Source organism: Lacerta agilis, chromosome 5 (genome assembly GCF_009819535.1).
Source record: "Lacerta agilis isolate rLacAgi1 chromosome 5, rLacAgi1.pri, whole genome shotgun sequence".
NCBI classification, from domain to species: domain Eukaryota; kingdom Metazoa; phylum Chordata; class Lepidosauria; order Squamata; family Lacertidae; genus Lacerta; species Lacerta agilis.
Genome location: NC_046316.1, coordinates 40,139,394 through 40,162,226, shown reverse-complemented (window position 1 = coordinate 40,162,226; position 22,833 = coordinate 40,139,394). Strand labels below are relative to the sequence as shown.

At 41.6% G+C, this 22,833-nt stretch overlaps 1 protein-coding gene across 2 annotated transcripts in view; it reads right to left on the bottom strand.

Annotated features, from left to right (window-relative positions):
* Positions 1 to 22,833, bottom strand: part of C5H10orf90 (chromosome 5 C10orf90 homolog) — a 139,292-nt gene that overhangs the window by 84,266 nt on the left and 32,193 nt on the right. The window contains exon 1 of one of the 2 annotated variants that reach the window (XM_033149424.1): positions 4,134 to 4,407. The exons of the other annotated variant lie outside the window; for it this stretch is intronic. Coding sequence (XP_033005315.1) covers positions 4,134 to 4,299 — 166 coding nt within the window. The 5' untranslated portion in view covers positions 4,300 to 4,407. Of the gene's footprint in view, positions 1 to 4,133; positions 4,408 to 22,833 lie in introns of those variants that run through there. 2 annotated transcript variants of the gene reach the window in all.

Here is a 22,833-nt window from a genome sequence, read left to right as displayed (position 1 = left end):
CACATTAAAAGAAAAAAATGCACAGGAGGGAAAATAAGCACCAACACAGAACAGAGTTTTGGAGGGAAGAAGATTCAAGGAACACCACAAGGTGTTTTTATTTTTCAGTTATTCTTATGATTAGGAAGCATCCTGATCCACCTCAGTTTCAAAATGATAATAAAGACTGGCTTTATTTTAAAATGTGCTGTGTGATTATAAAAACCTTTAAAATTGCCAATAGATTTTATATAGGGCGGAATGGGCATGAACACCAAACAGGCTGCTTAGAAGAGACAGCGAAAACTCCCCTTTAAATAATATGCAGAAAGGACAGATCATCCACATACTGATTACCAAACAATACTGTACTTCAAAAGCGTGGCCACCATTTGAAACCATATTCAGCAGGGCCCCCAGGTAGCCACCTTTATGAAGATGGGAAATTGCTTATTTCACCTGCCAGAAAGGTACCAAGAGCAACCTCATTATCTTTTGCAAGGACCCACAGGCATTTCAATAAAACCTCATGATTGGCCCTATGAAAGGCTACTAAAATACCTAATAAAATCAGCATGGATAGTTGACCCCTCTCCACTGCCAGAAGGATAGCATTAAACAAAGATAGGAAAGAATTCAATATCCATAATGCAATTACAATGGAATGAACATAAAACTGTGCCATCTCCGCTGATGGCTGTACTTTCACAGCAGGATTACAGCTGGCCAAAGCAGGGAAACAAGTTGTTCAAGTGTGCATGTGGCTGGTGCTAAAAGCCCATGTGTTTATTATGATGTCACGATGCACAGAACAATCTTAGGCATCTGCAAAACAAAGCAAAACCCCCCATGAATCCCAGTGTGCTTTGGTTACTTTTTCAAGGGCTGCGTTAGCCCAGCTGTGTCTAAGGAATTATGCAAACATCACATAGGGAAAACTGCATATAAAACTCTAGTTCTTCTGCAAAGGGATAGATTAGTTAAAACTCTCAAAGCTGGGAAACAGTGATCTAACTGAGAAAGAAGCACACATTTGTAATCAGTCACCATCTGCCCTGCCCGCAATGAATTTGACAATACATGTGGCCAAATGGATTTGTCTTACAGTAAAAAAAGAAAAGGGTAAAGGATCCCTGACTGTTAAGTCCAGTCGCAGATGGCTCTGGGGTTGCGGCACTCATCTCGCTTTACAGGCCAAGGGAGCTGGCATTTGTCCACAGACAGTTTTTCCTACCAATTTTGAAGTTACTTACTCTCTAGTAGCTGTCCATAGGATCACAGTCATAGAAACCTAATGCCAAAAATGGTTCATTAAGTATCCAGGTAAATTCTGATCCCCTTGCTTACTATTTCCTCACCCCTATACATGCATATATATATACACACACACACACCCCTGTAACTAAGGCTTAAAATATACATTTAAAAAATGTATATCCCACTTCCCATCATACAGGCCTCAAAGTGGCTTACTACAATAAAATATACAAAATACAAAATAATTTAAAATCTCTCCCCACCCCCAACAAAAAAGAAATGAAAAGCTTTGGATGAAGTGGACTTCAGTCCATGAGAAATTATGTCATAATAAATTTGATAGTCTTTAAGGTGTCATAAGACTTTGCTGTATTTGGTAATGGCTGTGTCATAACGTCACAATTCCAAGGGTGTTTGGATAACCTGAGTTTAGTGGGACTTGGATCTTTAGTCACTGAATTCACTTTAGGACTGAAGCCTAAAGCAACAGGATATCTTTATTCTGATTGGCAAGTAGTAACTCTTTCTCACCACCAGGTAACAATGCTGCTCACTGTCAGTTCATCACCATGTTATGTTCTTTCTGTAGCTGGCAGTGACACAATTCATATATTAGGAATTCTATGTTCTACTGCTGCCTGAGTGCTGGAAGGAAGACCGCTGCTGCAAGGCCCATTTCCACCTGGCCTAGGGGGCAGGGCCCAGACTCCAGAGTGAGCTAAAAGAGGCTCCTGGGAGGTCATTGGGACATTGCTGGAACAACTCTTGGGTTGTGGCAACTGGCTAAAATGTTTTCAAATGATTTAAACGGTTCTGATTTTGGTTCTTCTGTTTTGTTTTTGTCAGGTTAGTGTTGGTTAAATGTTTAGTTGGAGTTGGTGGTTACTTTGAGTGTAACTGTAAACTGTCTGTTATTATTGTTACTGGTTTTTATTTATTTATTGGTTTGTTTGTTGCTTGTATAGGACATCTCATTTTTTAATGTTGGATGTTTTGTTTTGCTTTGTTGTGTTGTGTTTTATTTGTTGCAAGCCGCTCAGAGTAGCTGGGGAAACCCAGCCAGATGGGCGGGATATAAATTTATTATTATTATTATTATTATTATTATTATTATTATTATTATTATTATTACTATTAACAAAGTAAAAGAGGCATTTTGCCAAAGGCAATATAAATCCACTCAAGTATTAAAGTCACAGTGCTAACAAGTTGCTTCAAACTTAGCAACTTTGTACTTAATTTCCCCCTGCAATCATCCTATACATGTCTACTTGAACACAAATCTCATTAAATTCAACAGGGCTTGCTCCCAGGTAAGTGAGTGTATTGCTTTTGGCTACACTGCCCTGTTGTTAAATGATTGCTTCACATTGCTGCAATACATCATAGTCAATATTATTAGTATTTTTATCTCTAGATAAAACATTTTTGTATATGTTTGTTACCGGTAGTTGTTTTTTTTTTTTTAATGTATTTTGTCATGAGGAAAGGAGAGTTGTCATAGATCACGAAGTCTGAGAGAAAATAATTACATTTTAAGCAGGGTGCATGCTAATACTGTTTTCACAGAAGAAAATTAGCCCCATTGTGATTTGTCGTCTTGTCTAGGAAGTTATTTATTCCAGCCTTTCTTTTAATGGGGTAAAATCTATTTTGCAAGCTGGCATGTGAGTTGAACTGAATTAATGCAAACCCATTATTTACATTTCGAGATACTTGTCTTTGCTGTGGCAGGGCATATGGGAAAATGTTAACAATTTCACTGGTGTTGACTAACAAATCAAAACTTTCAGGAGTTTTTTTTAGTACCCTGACTAATGGAGATAGATGCCTAACACTGCTCCCCCACTGTTTTGTGTCTCACAGACACAGCATCTGTCTTTTTTGCCATTGGAAAAACAAGATTCATTAATAACGTTGCTTTCAAATGATGTATAGCAGAACATACGTCCTGCAATACAATCTTTCTAGAAAGCAATAATCAGACTGCACAAACAACACTCCTAACAAACACAGGGAAATGTCTGGTGGCCATGACCTAGTGCTAAATATATGTTAAAAAAGGAAATTACACACAAACCACATGTGCAACTCTAAACCGCCTTACAAGCTGCTGCAATCCTTTTCTGACATACCTGGGCATAAGACCCATTCATCTTAATATGCCTTACTTCTGACTAGATATGTATAGGGTTGACTGTAATATCTGGATTCCTCTTGGTTACAATTATTTTGATTACATTTTGATTACAGGGACCTACAAGAACTTGGGCCTTGCAAGAAGTGGAATGTTGAATATAGTTCCTTTTATTTATTTAATTTAATTTTAGCTTAGAATAGTAATTTATATACCACTTCTCTCCATTAAAATTGGACCCAAGGTAGCTTACAGAAGTAAAAACTTTTTAAAAATATTACACTGCATCACATTCTGTGTAGATCAATTACATGTAAAAAACACGCTACACCGCAAAACTAAACACACGTTACAAAATACAAAAACACAACAGCAAAATACAGAAACCATTGAGAGCCTTTAGTTAGCAACAGCAACTGTGTTGCTGTATACATTCAAGTTTATTTTTTTAATATTTTTTAAAAGGCTGCTTGAAATGTATAGAAAATTACTGAGACTGAAATCCTATACACAATTACCTGGAAGCAGAACTTGTTCAGCTCAAATGGAATTACTTCTAGTAGACACATATAGGCTTCCACTGTAAATCCTCAAGAATTGTGCTCTTTAAATTCTGCTTTAAATGCAGGAGCCAGCCAGGTCTTTTCAAAAAGTTCATAAAATGTTTTAGCACCAACAGAAGCAAAAAAAACCAAAAAAAACCCCAAAGCATTGTTCAACTACTGATGCGAAAAGCCTGGAAAACTTGTACCAAACTTACCAAGGCAACAAGGTTTCCCCCAGGAGGCATGGTTAATCATGAAGCAAATTTGAGATATAAAAGACTTTCTTTCCTGGTTCCTTGCTACAAGAGGCTTTGTCCTTAAATCCATCTGGTTGTGCCCTGCGCAGCTCAAGACCAGGAGTTTCCTTTTCTGAGAAGGCATCTTTCATGTTGGTTTCAGTTTTATAAATGTTTCCCTTGGCTTGCTTTCGCTAGGCTGGCTGCCACTTGTTGCAATGGTAACAGGGGAAGCCAGGATCTGCTTTCTGCTCAGTCGGCTGGAATGAATAATTAACTCCCCCCCCCCACACACACACCTCCCCTCATTAGCATTCCATTCAAGCGACACAAATGAAGCAATTCATTTCTCTCTTTTTGTCCTCAGAAGCTCACTGGATTAATGAGGGTTATCTAGGAGATAAGGCCCAGGCCGGCTGATTTCATTTAGCCTGATTGGTTAGAAATGGTGTATAGTAAATGCAGGGCCCTATTTGCCTGCATATCAATTTTTGGCTGCTGCATTTTTCAAACTTCTTCTGGCAGGAGATCTTACATTCAGCCAGGGAGGATATCTATCTGGTGGAAGCCACATGAATCTTTCATTTATGCAACTTTAATATTTTATGCTGGCAGTGTTCTCTGTTTATGGGTGCTTTTGTGGAGCCACGTGAAGGACAGGTATAGCACCAGGAAATGCCCTTATGTAACTTCCTCCTGGTCAGCAGGGACAATTTGGCACTCCTGCCGGTGAGTTTGCACCACAACTGCATTCACCCCTCCAGCAGCTCACCTGCTGAAAAATTGGGTAAAAGTACCTCCATCTCACCTCACTGTGGACATTAACAAACCACTTATTTTTCTGTAAGATGCTTTGAGACATACAGTGAAAAGTGGGGCATACTTTTTTAAAATATATATATACATAGAATAAATAGGTAGAGGACACAATCTGTAATGGCCTGGTGTGCCATCTCCAATGAAATGAATAGGAACGGTCCAAGAGTATACTTGTGTTTTTTAATGCATACTGCACCTGTAATAGCAACAAGGCAGTGTGCCTTATATACAGCCAGGCAACCAGTTCATTGAATTATTTACTGCAACTGGGAAGATCTAGGAGACATCTTTCTCAGCCCACTATCTGTCATCTTTTGGACCAGAGATTGAACCTGGGACCATCACTTTTGCTGCTTCCTTCCATTTTTTGGGTTTTTTCTATATCTTTTCCAGAGGTTTTGCAGTCCTCAGTTGCACTAGGTTAGAACACTCTGTTCCTTCTGATATTCAGCAAGCCTCATACCTTGTAATCAGGGGCGTACCCAGGATCAAAACTAGGGGGGGCAAGCCATGGTCGCCCCCCCCCCCGTTTTCCCAGAGTTGTCGACCTTTTGGCTGGCGGGGTGGCATGACATGGGCCCAGGACTCCCGTGATGCAGGGGGCAATAACCAGAGGCGTAGTAAGGTTAGGTGCAGGGGCATCTTAAGCATATCCGGCGCCGGAGTACAAAGATCCCTCCGGAGGGCGCCTCCCATTTCCCACATCATACATTCAACACACATTTAAAGCACATGATTTCACCCAGAGAATCCTGGAAACTGTAGCTTCCCACTCACAGAGCTACAGTTCCCAGGATTCTCTAGAGGAAGTCACGTGCTTTAAATGTGTGGTCTACTCTAGAACTGGCGTCAGCGGCTGAACATCTGCTTGACATGCGGAAGGTCCCTGGTTCGGTCCCTGACATATCCAGGTATGCTGGAATAGGACTGCATAAAAATCCCAGAGGGCTGTTGTCAGTCAGTGTAGACACTATGGAGCTAGGTAGGCCAGTGATACAACTCTGGTTAAGTTATCCCTCTATAAAAGTAATATTTCATTTCCTCAGGTCATGTGTCCCTTGTTAAACTGGCAGAAAAGGAGGGGCCCCACCCATTTTTTGCACCTGTCCTGCCCACCACTAGTATGTCACCCCTGAGAAATGGCCCTTCATGGAAAAGGTTACCCATTCCTGGTTTAAACTACCTTTTTATGAGTAGCTTCTAGCTTCATTCCAGAATTACAGTATCTGATGTTTACATAAACATTTTGGAAACAGATTTGTCAGGGGTTGGCTTCATAATTTCTCAAACTTTTTGGAGTCCTCTGTCCATAGGAAGCCCAAGTGAGCCAGTAGTATTTGCTCAAGTTTGCTTGGTATTCTTCTTCCTCACTTACTGGAAAATTAAGTGTCTTCCTTGTATTTTTGAAGTAAAAGGTAAAAGGTAAAGGACCCCTGGACAGATTAAGTCCAGTCAATGGCGACTATGGGGTTGCGGCGCTCATCTCGCTCTATAGGCCGAGGGAGCCAGTGTTTGTCCGCAGACAGCTTCCGGGTCATGTGGCCAGCATGACTAAGCCGCTTCTGGCGAACCAGAGCAGTGCACAGAAACACTGTTTACCTATTTAACTACTTGCACTTTGACGTGTTTTCGAACCGCTAGGTTGGCAGGAGCATGAAAAAAAATTGGATTAAGCAAATAAGAGAGCCAGGGAAGTATAGCAGTTAAGAATGTTGGGCTAGGTCGGACCTGAGGGAGGCCCAGGTTCAAATCCCCACTCAGCCAAGAAGCTCATTGCATGACCTTGGACCAGTTGTCCTCTCTCAACCTTGCCAACCTTGCAAAGTTGTTACAAAGATGAAAAGAAAATCATGTTTACTTCCTTGGACACCTTGGGGGAAATGGAGGAGTATAAATGTAGTAAATAAAGAAAACAAGCAAGCAAACAAACAAACAAATATGGACTGTGTTACTGGAAAGGTACTTTTCCCCAAGTCAAACCATCTAGCTCAGTACTGCATACACTGACTGGCAGCAGCTCTCCAGGGTTTCAGGCAGGGGAGATTCTTAGCCGTACATGCAGATGCCAGGGAGGAAAACTTGGGTGCAAGGTGTTCTAACCACTTAAGGGGATGACCCTCCCCTTAAGACATAGATACATTGGAAGCCACATTATGCAAAATCAAACTCTTGGTCCATCTAGCTCAGTATTGCCCACACTGACTGGCAGTGGCTCTTCAGGAGTCTTTCCCACTTCCCAGCCCTAACTAGAGATGCCAAAGATTGAACCTGGGACCTTCTGCATCAAAGTAGATGCTCTGCCACAGAGCTATGACTCCGCCCCCTGCTTTATTTGCAGATTAAATAAATAGCTGGAATGTTGGGAATTAGAAAAAATGAAACAACCAGTTATTCCCAGACTAGCTGGTGGGGGGGGGCACTCCAGCCATGCTTAGGGCCATTTGCCCCTCTACCCGCCTTACCCAATTCCCCCTTCCCTACCTGGCTGACTGGGGAGTGGGCTCCACTCTGCCAAGGGGGGATGCGACAGAGGTTGGCACCCTCTTCCAACAAAGCCAAGTTTGCTCATCTAGTCTTCTCTTGTTTCCCCCACCTGGCATGGACCTGGGCTGGGAGGGATGAGATGGAGCTTTACTTTCCTCCTTCCCCTCCCTCTTTGAATCCAGGTTGTTGGGAGGGGGGTGTTTTCCCCAATGCATTGCCTTTTTAACCCTTCTCTGGCCCCTTCAGCCACAGATTCCTATGAAGGTCACTATGTAGCATCTTGGTCAATGCTGAGGTTCATGGACAGGAATTTTGAAGTCGTTTTTTATATCTTGCAAACCCCGTTCTTCCCTGTTATGCCTTGTTCCTGCCCCGCCACTGTTCCACCCGTTTTGCCTTTTTCCAGGTCCAAAAGGATCTATGAGTTGGCAATTGCCTGAAATGGTCTCCGGCTGTACAGTTTCACAATATGAGTATTTATTATCATCGCCAGCCCACCTTTTATTATTTTCACAATATGAGTATTTATTATCATCGCCAGCCCACCTGGGAAATCCTTCCCAGGAAAGTAACATTTTTAAATGCATTGAGAAATTCATTTTAAAAAATTAAAAAATTCCTTCCAGTAGCACCTTAGAGACCAATTAAGTTTGTTCTTGGTATGAGCTTTCGTGTGCATGCACACTTCTTCAGATACACTGAAAAAGAAGTCACCAGACTTAAATGCAAACTTGATAAAGACTTGAAGGCAGGAAAGTGGAAAACAAAGGGTTAAATGCTGCTGGGCAAAACAGTAACTAAGGAACAGGGAGAAGCCACAACAAGGAGGGTCTTAACAACAAGGTGGTTTTAACACAGCAAAAGGCAGGGAGGGGCTGAACAACAGTAATTGCTAGCGGCAGGTAAAAGGACGCTGCGAAACACCAACCCAGGAGATATTTTTGCTAGCGGTAGAAAAGCAGGGATTTTAAACAACTCAGAAAAAGGGGGACAGAGGGAAACACCAACTTCAGAGCAGTAAAGTAACTTTAAAAGGGGCGAACCAGAGGAGTTGGGGTGAAGGAATGACAGACAACACAACGCCAGGAACAGGCAAGCCCTCCAAACGTGTTAATATTCCCAGAACACAGGGAGGGAGGGAGGCGTGAGAGGGAAGAGCGAAGCCTGACGCAGGGGCAAAAAGCACAGTGAGCAGAGCCGTCCCCACAGCAGCCCGCCGCTGTGAGCGCGCTCCTCCTTGCCTCCGGGACAGGAGCTGCCTTGGGCAAGGGGGGGGGGGCAAAGGGAGGAACTTGGGCGGCAGGGACAGCAGCCTCCTTCTCCGCTCCTCTCCTCCTGGCCCGCTTCTTCCTCAGCCTAAATGGAAGCGCCGGGCAGCCCGGGATGCGGCTCCTCTTGCCCGGCGCCGATCATTTTTGCTTCTGGGGGGGGGGGCAGCTGGCTTCTAGGGGGGGCAGCTGCCCCCTCCTGCCCCCCCTTCGGTACGCCCATGCTTGTAATGTTTTCAAGAGCACTGAAGACCAATTTCTTCTCAAAGGCCTTCAGTGATTAAAGCATATTGGGGTCTTTGTGTTGCGGGTCTCCTGGATTTTATTGTTGTTTTTGATGTTTTTAGCTTTAGAGCAGCTATGGAATGAAGTTTTAAACTATTTAAATATTTTAAAATATACTGAAAGGTTGCTGTCACTGTCGTTTTAGATAGAGTTGCAAGTTGCTTTGTGGAAAAGCAAGATATACATTTATGTGAAGTCATAAAATAAACCAACATATGATTTCAGAAACCCTGTTTCCTTATATGGGGCCAGGGCAATTGGAGCTGGCTAGAATCAGAGAATCTGGCATGTCAGGAACAGCATCTGAGAGAGTGGAAGAGGAACTTGGAGGAATCTTAGCAAGTCAAAGGGGCATGGCACTATGATAGAATCTCAGCAGAGGTGAAACCAAAGAAGAGGAAGAAGGGTGGAACCTAGTAGAATCTAACAGGTCAAGCACAAAGCCTATGACAAAACCTTGGTTTTATTGCCTATGCAGAACCTACATTAACTAGACCACATATTTGTACATAATAAGAGAATGAAGAAGGAGCAAGATTTTCAAGCTTTATGGACTTAAATATCTGTTTGCTTATTTTTAAATCACAACTATGGGGCAAGTGAAATAGCATTATTTTATACACCCATAAAGTAGAGTCTATAGGACTTTATGATTTCTGCCATAAATGTCAATGGTGATCATCCCATCATCCAAGTACAGACATTATTATGTTCTCAGCACTTATGGCTGCAAATAGCTGGAGCAGCGCCTGGTGCCATCTCAGAGCCCACACATTGAGGGCAGAAAGGGATATCCAGGGCTCTAGGAGGTAAGCCTGTGTAAAACATTTTTGCCCCCAACATGGGGCAAAATGCTCCTTCATGGGTAGGAGAAGCAGAATGAATTGTGCAAATTAAGCCAATTTATACAGGTGACAGAATTCAGACTTTTTAGGTACAGAACTTCCTTAAAGTAAAATCTGGTGTTTGTTTACTTATTTTGTTAATAATGTATATTGTCTTAAAGGTTGTCAGTGTTCCATTAGCCAGACGTCAATCTATGGCAGAAGAGACAATAACAATTTACAGGCTTGGATTCTTCTTCAGAGCAGCCATACACTACTAGAGCCTAGACTGCCACAGCAGGTTTCTCCTGCACCCCTCCTTCTGTGCAGGCTTCTTGTTTACATTAATTACACAACCAAATCCTTTTAGTGTACAAAAATTGCTTCCTTCTTCCCACAGATGCTTTGGCCACTGTCTAGACAAGGATTTGAGTACACTGATCCTTGTGTTTACCGCTACTCCAGCATTAACGTTGTGCAATGCTGTTTTTGTCTTCCTGTGCATCATACATGAGAAACAAATGTCTATGCAAGGATGGGCAGAAGGGAGATACTGGTGGGTTGCTGGGTGACTTGATATATATTGGCAAGGGTTTCTCAGTTCCAATTGTTTAGCAATAGCAACAACAGAAAGGCTTTTTGGATCCAAATAAGGCTGTTGGAATCCCTGATTTGTATTAATTCAGATGCAGATTTGTATACTAGCAGCCTCGTAGTGAGTGTCACACACACACACAACCAGTGTAGTTTTGAAAATAGTGATTAAAAGCAGTGGAGTTTTGAAAGGTTGAGTCTGCTTACTTAGTTCAATATGGTGTCCTATTGTATCTTGACATAGATGAAAGCATGCTCCTTGATCTTGGGTAAAAAAAGGTAAAGGTAAAGGGACCCCTGACCATTAGGTCCAGCCGTGGACGACTCTGGGGTTGCAGCGCTCATCTCACTTTATTGGTCAAGGGAGCAGGCGTACAACTTCCGGGTCATGTGGCCAACATGACTAAGCCACTTCTGGAGAACCAGAGCAGCACACGGAAACGGTGTTTACCTTCCTGCCGGAGCGGTACCTATTTATCTACTTGCACTTTGACGTGCTTTTGAATGCTAGGTTGGCAGGAGCAGGGACCGAGCAATGGGAGCTCACCCCGTCAGGGGATTCGAACCGCTGACCTTCTGATCGGCAAGCCCTAGGCTCTGTAGTTTAACCCACAGCGCCACCCGCATCCCTTGATCTTGGGTACCATTGTGCAAACTGAGTTACAATATCCTAAGAGATCTCCAAATGCACAGTGAACAATTTCACAACTGTTATAGTAGATATGCAGGTCATCTCAGTGTACAATAGGGTAGAATAGGAAATTGGATGTGTCCCCTTCAGCTGCCATTTTTCATCTGGCTGCACACACCCAGGCTTTTTGCAGGCTATTGATGGTAGGGATGCAATGAGCAGTACTTCCACACATATTTGGTGGGTTAAATAGAGAGGTTTGAACTGGCTTTTGTGTGTTTCTGCTGAATCTTTGTTCATGAGCTGGCACAGGCTTCCCCGCCACATCCCTTTCAAAGTTGTCTGCTGCCTGTGGAAGCTGCTTATAGGCAAGGAGATCCTGAATAAATTTAACCTACCTCTTCGAATGTGAAGATTTTCCCCAAAGTCCATGCCTGAGTTGTGACCCAGGATCAGGGACATGAGAGGAAGCATTTCATACATTTTAAAATGTCATTCACTTTCCTTTTTTAAAAATGATTTTAAAAAAAGAAAAGAAACACTTTACAATGTTCAACACATTATATGAGATATTAATATAAAATAGAATTGAATATATAAAGCATGTTTTATTCCACAACCATCTTATTATATCAAACAGTCTTATCTAAACCAAAGGCAACTGTCTCCCTTCAGCCTTTTTGACAGATACAAATAACTGCAGTCTTTTAAAATCTTCACTTTAATTTAATCAAAGGAGGTATTTATGAAGCACTTTGCAACCTCCCAGAAGTCTGTGACACAGAAATTGGGCTAAATCAAATTAGCATTCTATATAAAGAGACTTGTGCCTTAATGATTGCCCTCATAAGCCATTTGTACAAAAGAGGGCAATAATTTCCTTCCGTGTTATAGTTCTCCATAATAAGTAAGAGAAAGAGTAAATCAAGTCAGCATTTATTGTCTGAAAAGATAAGGCACCTGAAATAGCCTCTGTTTATTAATTTATTTTTCTCCTGAAAGCCTTTAAATTTAATACGAGCCATTTAATTGTCTAGTAAACATTTCTTTTCTAATTTGCTCACAGCACTTTAGCAGAAATACATGGCACGGGAGAAGAATGGAACGAATGCCAAGATCCATGGACATTCCTTGGTTCCACCGGCCCCAAAATGAACCAGATCTTTGTTACATTTGAATGACTTTCTATAGTTAGCATTTGTGAACTCTTACAGCCCAGAAGCTAACACAGGGGTCACTTTCTCAGGTTATGTTATGATAAAGGAAAATGAATTATGATGGATATGCCTTTTGTCAACCACTTCGGCAGTGAATCAACGGCTATTTAACTGTGATGACTATCGATCAGATACAAGGCACTTGCATTCCTCTACCACCTCTTGTGTATGTTGATGCTCTTGCAGTCCCCACCCCCCACCCCTTTGGTTGCTCTTACTCCAAGCCTTAATTCCCAGAAAGCATTCTCCTGTAAGTTGCTAGGAGATGGATAAAAAGAGTCTGGAAGGGTAAGCCCAGAAATATGTTTGGCACATGTACCTTTAAAAAGCTGTGGAAGCCATTGGAAGAATAGCTGTTCACTGATCCTTTGTATCCAGCATGCAGTTTCTTTGGAGCATTCCTGGCATTACTCGCAGCTCCTTTGGTACTTATGGGCCCTCATCAAAGCCCTCTCTGTACAGACATTTTTAGAGCTCCTGTGATGGGAGTGGCAGGCTCTGGCCCTCCATGCAAGGGCGAAGGAAGAGGGGTGTGGAGGGTGCAGTCCACCCTGGGTGTCACCACTGAGGGGGGTGACAAAATGCCAGGCGACATTCACTGCGGGGCCTGCAGCATGCCCGAGCCATGTGTCTCTCCTGGGAGAGATGCGGTGGTTTGGGCTCATGCAGGCTCCTCCTTGCCCAAATGGTCCGCCTACTGCCTCCCCCTCAGCTGTAGGGTGGCTGAGTGGGAGGAGGCAGGCAGACTCTGGAGGCCCCACAATGCACCCTGTCCCTGTGGGCAGCTCGCCCTGCCCCTGGGTGTGCCGCTCCACGCGCCCGAGCGACTTCCTCCACCACTGCCTCCATGCACCATGTATGGATTTCAGCTCCACAACCCATTATTCAGTGTTTCTAGTATGTAAGTCACACAGGTTGTGTCCATGCACTCAGGTCGTTATGCAGATGTTCAAACCAACAGGTGGTGGCTGGGCATGGAGAGAGAGCAGAGCCTACTGTCTCAATCCTTTGCTCCATGCATACAGTATCGGCTAAAAGGAATCTCTGCGCAAGGATGGTATGACTGATATATCTATTGAAACTGACCAATTGGTCCCTGAGACCAAATTAAATGCTACCCCAAGGACAAAAATAATAATTTAAACAAAAGGAAATCTCTAAACCCTTAAAATAAACAACTTAAGTGGCAATCCTATACTGGAGCTGTTTGCTGGGAGCTGTAGGGCATGGAGGAACCCCCACTATACTGGCAGAACACAAGCTATGCTAGGCCAGTGGAAAGCACATCAGCAGAATACCCCAGGTATGCAGGTGAAACAAATGTACATCCCCTGCTATAATGGGATCTTCACAACTTGGTTCAGTGATAGGAAATATAGTAGTTTTCAGCCTGATGGCTCATTCCTTTTTGAGCAACCTTCTGGGAGCCACTTGCCAGTCATGGGTGGGGTCAGAGACTAAACTGGGTGGAGCAATGAATGTAAATGATCTTTTCCTACAGTAGGCCAGCATCTATACGCACTCATATTCACACTTCTCTATTCGCCATCCAGGCAAGCAAGAGGCACTATCACTGTGCAAGGATACATTCCAGCCAATAAAAAACGTTTGTCGTGCAAAGCAGGGCCAGTGAGGAGGGTGATAGCCTGGTGAGAAGTGGGGTGGCTTGGGAAGAGTTCCAAGGGCCAGATAGGGTGGCTTGGAGAGACACACTTGGCCTGAGGTTTGCCACCTCAGGGTAGTGCCAGCCCAAAATGTTTTGCTGCTTTAACTGAAGCCCAGATAGTGTCTCTTGCACTTAAAAAGTATTGCTGTGCTGTTCAGGCACTGATTTCTGCCTACATCTATTTCCATTCCTCAAACCCCCACCATGTGCCTGACACAGGTCCCTTTTTTTCTGCCGCAGTACTGCTCTGGCCCTGAGCAATGGTGCATCCAAGAAGAGTGAATTAAAAAAAGAAGGAATCATACAATCCAGTATAGGTAATCGTTTTCTTTTGGAAGCCCCATCCCCTGGAAACATTCAATTATGGTCTGCATTTCCAGTGTTTTCAGATGGCACTTCATGAACACATGAGAAATCCAGGAACAAAAACAAAAACAAAACAAAAAAACCAGCACAAAATTAAGCCATATATTTTGCACAAGGCTTGATTTACATTTCCTTCTGTTTGGCGCTTTCTGTCTTCAGTGACCAGTTTGCTAGGCTTAACTCTGCACTGTAACCCAAGGCGGAAAAAATTCCCTTGAACCATTCCTTTAATTGCACACCACATTTTTAGGGTCACAGATAATTAAAGTATTTCATCATGTTGTGAACTTTGAAGTTTGCCGTTCAAATAATGAAATGCATATGAGGCTGCTGCAGATTCATTTTTTTCCCAGAACCCTGTTAAAGATACCGAGCCATGCCAGGATTTCTCAATAGTTCCTTGCCTCAGTGTTTAAATTCTCCAAACTTTATGCCTTGTTTCAGCACTTCGTGAAGTTTTATTACTGTTGAAGGGCAGGACACACTATACTTTGCACGATATGGATGAATCCAAAGGCTATAGCAGTGTGAATAAATAATACAGCTAATAGTCCCAAGGACCTTAGAAGCAAGAGTGGCACCATTATCAGACTGCCTTTTGATAGCTTTCCCACATTGTTCAATAAAACCAATTTGCTACTGATGGCTGGGGCATCCCCTAGTCACTGAAATATCAGGTAAGGTACATGATTCAATTTTTAAAACCTGTGCAGTTGCTCCATTTACAGTTATTGCTTGGAAACCTCATTGACACAATTCGGTGCTAAGGCACAGCTGTGTGTTTTCTCTATCCCCACTCAAAATTTACTGTAAACTGAGATGCATCAGATAGAATGGGGAAACTACACTGTTACAAAAAATGGATCAATCCGTTTGTCCTTTACTCCTCCAACATCATTAATGCGTGATTCGGGGGGAAACATTACTCCCTAAGAAGCTTTAGAATGCAGTAAACTGGGAACTTCTATGGGACAGACAAACTACACAAGATGTGAAATATGTGAGAGAATCTCTCAATTATTATTATTATTTAAACTACTATAGAACCAGCTCTGAAGGGGATCGGGGCACTGAGCTGGTGGTAGACTCTTCCTCCAACACTGTTTCCCCAACTGAAATCATGCTCCCCCTCCAAAAGCTGTTATTGGATGAGGAGATAGGAATTACTGATACCATTGAAAACTAGTCTTGCTCTCCTAGGGATGCACTAGTCTTGCTCTCCTAGGGATGCAGGAGAAATATGATTCCATTCACCATTAAAAGTGAATGTATAAAATTTGAACTTTCTGAAACATGAGAACAAAAACACAGCCTCCCTTCAAAATTTGCAAGCATTCAAATTTTGCAATGCAGCTCCCCAATTAGACAATGTTTACAAAAATGCTTATATTAGGTAAAAGCATGCATAACAATCAAAATATTGGTGAAAGCAACATACAAAATGCATTGCATTAGGAGAAAATGCTTGCAAAAATGTGTAGAGTAGTAAAAAATGTGTTGGCAGGGGTATTTTGCACTAACATGCTGGTGAATTTTCACTAGGATTTACAAAAACAAATAAAAATCCGCAAATAGTTTTAGACTGGAAAATGGACAGATCCTTGCATCACTAGACTTGACAAACTTAGATCCATTACTTTCAGTGGGTCTGAGTCTGAATAGGACTTAGTCAGACCCACTGAAAGTTCATAAAATACATCCCCATTACATTGTGCCATTTTCCCTGGCCTAGCCAATAGAAGCTTGAAGAGGAAGCACAGATTTCAGCCGGAAAACTGGCACATGGAATTAAAACTAACCCCAATCTAATTCACGCCTCCTCTCTCACCCAAGGCTCTCAACGGCTTGACCTTATGTGGCATTCACCCTGAGACCAATAAGTGAGAATGAATGCACAACTGGGAAACACATGTGTTTTGCAAAAGGGTCATTCACTTTAGTGGGACTTACATGGGTATAGTATTCTTAACAGCTGCAATGCATCCTACAGGAAAATACCCTTGTATGGTGAGTGATGAGAGCTCAGTGCTTTGTGCACAGAGCGTCTCTGTTTCAATCCAAGGCATCTCCCCCCCCCCCAAAAGGATCAGGAAGTACATGATGCAAAAAACTTTTGCCTAAGAGTTGGGGGGGCAGGAGTTGCTGACAGTAAAAATAGACAATACAGGGTCTGCAGGGACAAAGCAAAGACCCTCAGGATGCTCAGAGTGAAAGGGCAAGAGAAAAATGAAGAAGATGATCAGGGCTGTGGTAAATAACAAACTGAATGTGGTGTGTTTGTCCCGCTTCCCAGAAGCACGTTACAAAAAACACAGTAAATTCTCTGTAGATGGTGCCTCTAGAGACGTGATAAAAGCATTGCATTATCTTCATAAATAAAAGGAAACATTATGTAAAATCGCTCTCCCACCTCTTCAGTTTCCAAATTTCTGATCTTTCACCTTTCATGTACAGTATATTTGAAAGAGGGGGTGGAATTTATTTATGGGTGCTTTCCTATACTCAAAAGCAACCTTTAGATCTGCGAAGCAACAGAAAAGCCTAGTGATCAAGCACTCAGAGCAACAGCATCATGATTCTTTTCTCTGATTTTTGCAAATACAGCTACATTGTGCCACTCTCTATTATGTGCCATAAGAAAACACTTTATCGGAAGTTTCTTTATCTGCCGTGAATCTGATTAACCCTCTCAGGCCCCAGAGTGATTGCAAGTGTTGGCACTGTGGAAATGTTTCATATGACTGCTAATATTTATCACTTCCAGATATTCTGCTTTATGGCAGGTGGTACTTAGAAGCCAGGTGGCTTTCTTGACCAATAACAGTAATGTAGAAGGACTTCATTATTCACCATAACAGGTTTCTCTCTTTTGTTTTGATTGTAGTGGCATTTCTCAGTGTTACTATCTTTCTTATGAAGCATTGCCCTCATATAAAAATAAAATAAAAATTGGCACTCTGACCCTGGAAACTGCTAAATTTGGGGGAGTAGATAGGGAAAGGAACCAAAAGATTGCCAAGGCTTAGCTGATGCTGCAGTTGTTGCTAGGCAGGGAATAGCTTCCCAGGGAGTTCAGATGGCTGGAAGGCCTGTTGTAAATTAAAAACTTAAAACAGGTCAATTAGGCTGAGTGATAGGATTATGTGCTGAGATTTAGAAAAACAAAACAGCAGTTTAGAGGATAAGGCACACTTGCTGTTCCCACTCCTATGGGCTGTTAATTTGAGAATTTCAATTCTTTCCTTCCTTTCATAGCATTACTGTTTATACCTATAGCTTTATACATGTACGTGACACTTGGCATAAACTGACAATTCCCACCCTAGGAAGCCTAAAGTCTAAGCACCAAACTAGATAAGAAATGAACAATTTCCCTGTGCTTTAGTTGGGGTAGTTTGTTTGTTTTATACTGAAATGCAGTTGCAGGGGACTGTGGCATCAATCACAACAGTGTGTGGGGATGTGTGCTTAAATTTCTCTCTGTAGATCACTCTTCCTTTCACCCCTCAGCTACTTTCGACCCATGGGGGGCAGATCCAATTCCTTTCCTATGTGGGGAGAAAAGCACCTAGAGGCTAGTTTGACTGGGGGAAAACAGATCGCAAGAAAAGAGTTGAGCATGTCTTCCTCTCCCCACTGATACACTCTTCAAATTTATAGTTTTATATTTCTTGGTTTAAAACTTGGACATTGCTCCTGTATCTTGCCTAAATTGGTCCTAAATTTTGAAAAAAGGGCATCAAAAGGCAGGAAGCGATAAAGGTAAGGGTAACAGGAAAAAAATATGCAGAAACGCCATTGTATTTAGTTAAGCTTAGTTTCTGAAGAAGTGAAAAGGGATAAACAGTTAAGCTAAAGATTTGCAGGAAAGGTGTGCTGACAATTTGAAATAGCAGTGAATAAAATAATTTTAAAATTAAAACATATTTCAATTCCTTAAGCTGTCAGGAATATACATCATAGGAACGAAGAAGCCACTCCTAATGAAACTCACCAAAATGTCTAATACCTATCAGCTGGTTGTAAATGTCCTCTCTTTGGGCAAGCTGCTCAAAAAGGTGCTTGCTGTGGAACTACAGGTGCTCTTTTTCAATCGATCGATCAATCAATAGTATGTTTCATGTAATGTGTACAGATAAGTAATTCAAAAGGTATACAGGATTAGGAAGTATAACAATGTAAATCAATAGACCAGAAACAAGAACCCTTGCACCTCCTCCTAGAGTTCACCTGGATGGATTGGGGGGGGGGGGGAATCACCGTTGACATGATTATACTTGTGTGTTATGGGTACACTTAAACAATGTTGCTCTTGATTGTCTTCCTTTTGCAGGTAATTATTAGTCATGGTCCCAGAGTGTGAGAAATGTACCGGTAGCTGTTCCTGAACACACATTATAAACATGTTCCAAACAGCCTAATAGTCAGGGCTTTTTTTTTTTTTAGGGGGAATTCACCGGAACTCTGTTTCGGAACCTCTCAGGTGGGTGCCATTGCCTTTCTAAGAGGGAGGCGTTCATGGTGAGTTCTGGAACCTCTTTTTCTAGAAAAATAGCACTGCTAATAGTCCTTTGCTTTTGCTGTGCCCTTCACTAAGTTTACTTTTAATGTCCGGGCTTCTTTTCTGCCATGGCAATGTGCTACAATTATTTCACGCATGCCTCAGCTGTCTTCCAGTTCTTAGTGAGTTCCACTGGAACTACTGGCACTCTGAGATGAATCTGATAAACTGGATTCATTTCAGTTTGCTTTTAGACCCTGTTTTGGCACAGAGCTGCATTGGTTGCCCTTACAGATGTCTGATACAGGGAGAAAGACAGGAAGATGCAACCCTGCTGAGTCTCCTGAATCTTTAAGTAGCTTTCAATGCTGCTGACTACTTAGCCTTCTGGATCGTCTCTCTCGACTCAAATATGGGAAGGATATTGGATGGTTCTGCTCATTCCTGAAGAGCCAATACCAGAAAGTGGTGCCAGAGGACAACTATTCAGCCACAATACATTTATATTATGGGGTTTCACGTGGTTCCATCTTGTCCCTCTTGATTTTTTTCATCCAAGCCTTTAGAATTGGGTGTCATCAATGTGTAGAAGACACACTCTCTCTCCTTTACAATTGATTGTAAGTGTTGAATCGCTACTTGGAATCAGAAGGAATTGCTGAATCTCTGCTTGGAATCAGATATGTACTGTACAAGGGCCAGCAACCACAGGGAGGGATATTAGCAGCTATAGCCAGAAATATCAATATATGCTGTGAGAAGGTGTTGAAGTAAGTAGAAGGTGGAAGGATTTATTAACCTATTTGTTATAGATAGATAACCTGAAGATAGAAATTCTCCAGGTCCACTTATAGCATATTGAAAATAAAACAACAAAGAGGAAGAAGAAAGAGAAAGAAGGTAAAAATCAGGAAGAACAGTCAACTTTAATAGAGATAAAGCAACCTTTTAAAGCAGCAATAAAATAATACTGTTTAAAAAAAGAGAGAGACCAATTGGTTTGCTCCAATCATTTATGCTTATATTTACATTATTTTAAAAGAGCACTGGCCTTATAGACTTCTATGGATGGCAATCCATAGGAAGCATAGAAAAGAACAGGATGACAAAGTGTCCAATCCAGGGCTCTGAAACAATGACAGAGATTGCAGTACACCATGTATGTGTCTTGATATGGAGCAATGTACCAGTCCCAACTATGGTAAAGCAGAAGTAAATCCCATTGTTTTGAATGGGATTTCTTTCAAGTAGATGTGCATCAGATGACCATCCATATGCTCCTTGTTTCCATTAATTTACATAGAACTATAGATCAAAACTGGGTAGGTTGAACTCTAAAGAGTCAGTAACATTTCTCAACCTACCTCATATATAAACTTTGATACAGTCCTTTTGCACCTTCATTTTCAAATGTGTACAAGTGTGAATGGTTTTTAAAACAATAACAACAACAACATGGTTTTACACCACCTTTTAAAGCAGTTATTTAATTAAGTGGCTCTTTTCAGTGCATTGTTCCAATTAGTGTTGGCATGTGAGCCAGTCTTTTGGAAGGAAGCAATCATAAACTCTAAGATGGGTTTATTCAGCTGTAGCATTTCTAAGCTGATTTAAGCAGTTTGTCAAAAAGTGAGTGAAATTAATTAGTTTACAACATGGTTTTACTGTTATCTAGCATTCAGCAAAAACTGATGCAAACTAGTGAAATCTCATCCATCTAAATCTACATTATTCAGTTCTCCCCCTAGTACCTAACCCAAAGACCGTTATTTTGTGCTGGAAGGTTAGCCATGATTTGTATTTAGAATTAGCATAATTATGATGCACTCTCATATATCAATCAAATGAACACACATGAGGCTCAGTACTAAAATGCAGTCATTCCTAGGTATGCTTGGGCAAAATCTAGAAATAGTCAGCCTTTTTACGTAAACACAACAAGCACACATTCTTTCCCCCCTGTACAATTTTCTATCCTTTCCTCTGAATTTTCACAGCAAAAACCAATGTGGCATCCTCAGACAGCTGCCAGAGACTGAGTGGGATTCCATTTTAATTACAACCCTTGAGTAACACTGCATCAGGGGCATTGTGGGGAAATTAAAATGGAAGCAGAGCACCATCACTGTATAAGCCTGCCTGCCTGCCTGAGGGTGGGAAGAGTTAACTGGCATAGGCTAGGGCCAAGGAAGTGCTCAATACTAGAGCCTGCCCTGCTTCTCATTTCTAACTGACACCTGTCTTCCCATCATTCACCTCTAAACCAGCTCATATGAGCTCTCTCCATTAGCTTTTTATCCATTCTGCCCCTATACAACACAAAACTCTTACCTCCAAAATCCCACAATGACCATACTCACTTCTTATCTCTCTGTCTCATATTCCAGTATATTCCTGTCTGTGGCCTTTCCACCTCCAGCTCTACAAACCTCAACCACTCCAAGGTCTTCTGCTCACTTAATGACACCTTGAGCCAATTACAGCCTCTCAGCCTAACCTACCTCACAGGAGTGTTGTAAAGGAAAAAAACCCTCAACAGATAAATGGAATGAAATAAATGTCCTTGTTTTCATCTGAGAAATGTTGGAGGGTATACCTCTCCCTTCACAACCAACTTCTTCCATGGAATATTTGGCTCAAGCATTATCCTTACTGAAACAAAACCTAAGTAGACCAAGCTGATGGAATACACAGAAATGGCAAAGACTGATGGGAAAGATCAGAAACCAGGAAGACCAAGTATTCTTAAAAGATTGGAATAACTTCTTACTATACTTAAAAGACCACTGTAGACAGTTAAAATCATCGGCAGGGATAAAACTATACTCGTAATGTGAAATGAACTTTGGTTACTTTGATTACATAACAAATGGATAACAGTGAAAGATGCAGGAAAAAAGTAAAGGACAAAATCTTTAGAAAACGAACCCATGGAGGGAGGTCCGAAGGTTCGAAAGAACCTTTTTATTTTTATGTTTTGGAATGGTTATAGTTATTCTGTACAAATTTATGTAAAACCAATAAAAATCTTTGTGTGGGGGGGGAACAAAACCTAAGTGCACAGAAGTGCTCCCCAACCCAACCCCATTGAGGTTTTTAGATTGTAAGCTCTTTGAGGCAGGAACCTGTTTAGGGAAGCCCTGTTTAGGGAAGTTTTTAATATTTGATGAATTATTGTATTTTCATATTTTGTTGGAAGCTGCCCAGAGTGGCTGGGGAAACCTAGCCAGATGGGCGGGTTATAAATAATAAATAATAAATAATAAATAATAAATTATTATGATGATTTAGAGAAGCCATCCCAGTTTCTGACTTGATCCTGGAATGTCCCACTTTTCCTTAGGATGTCCCTATTTCATCAGAGAAATGTTGGACCCCGAGCCATCTGAAGGCAATCCTGTATAGGGAGGGTTTTTTAATGTTTAATGTTTTATTGTGTTTTTATATATGTTAGAAGCTGTCCAGAGTGGCTGGAACAACCCAGTAAGATGTGTGGGGTATAAATAGTAACATTGTCATTATGGAATGGGATGTCCCTATTTTATTGGACAGATTTTGGAGGGTATGGGAAATATTGTGGAGAGATATGCAGAGTATCTGGAGTTGTTTGTTTCCCCTCCCCTCCTTCTCTCTCTTTTCTGCTTCTTAGAGACAGGAGGGTATGCAAGAATTAAGACCCTTTCCCTTTTATCCTGTTCCTAGTCAGGAACACTACCCATGGCTCTCCTAGAAACCAGAATGTAGTGTAATTGTTTGCATTTCAGGCGGAGTCTATATTATTTTACCTTTTCATCATTTCTTTGATTTGTTGTTTTTAAATGTATAAACTGCTTAACATTTTAAAAAAAAAAACCCCAAAGCTGCATATAAAAAGAAGCAATACCTAAGATAAAATCATTTTAAAACACAGCAATCCCAGAGTAACCAGCAGTCCAGTTTACCCACAGAGATCAATCTGAGAAAGCCTAGAATTAAAAATAAAATTAAAAAAGGTAAACGACCCCTGACAGGTAAATCTACTTGT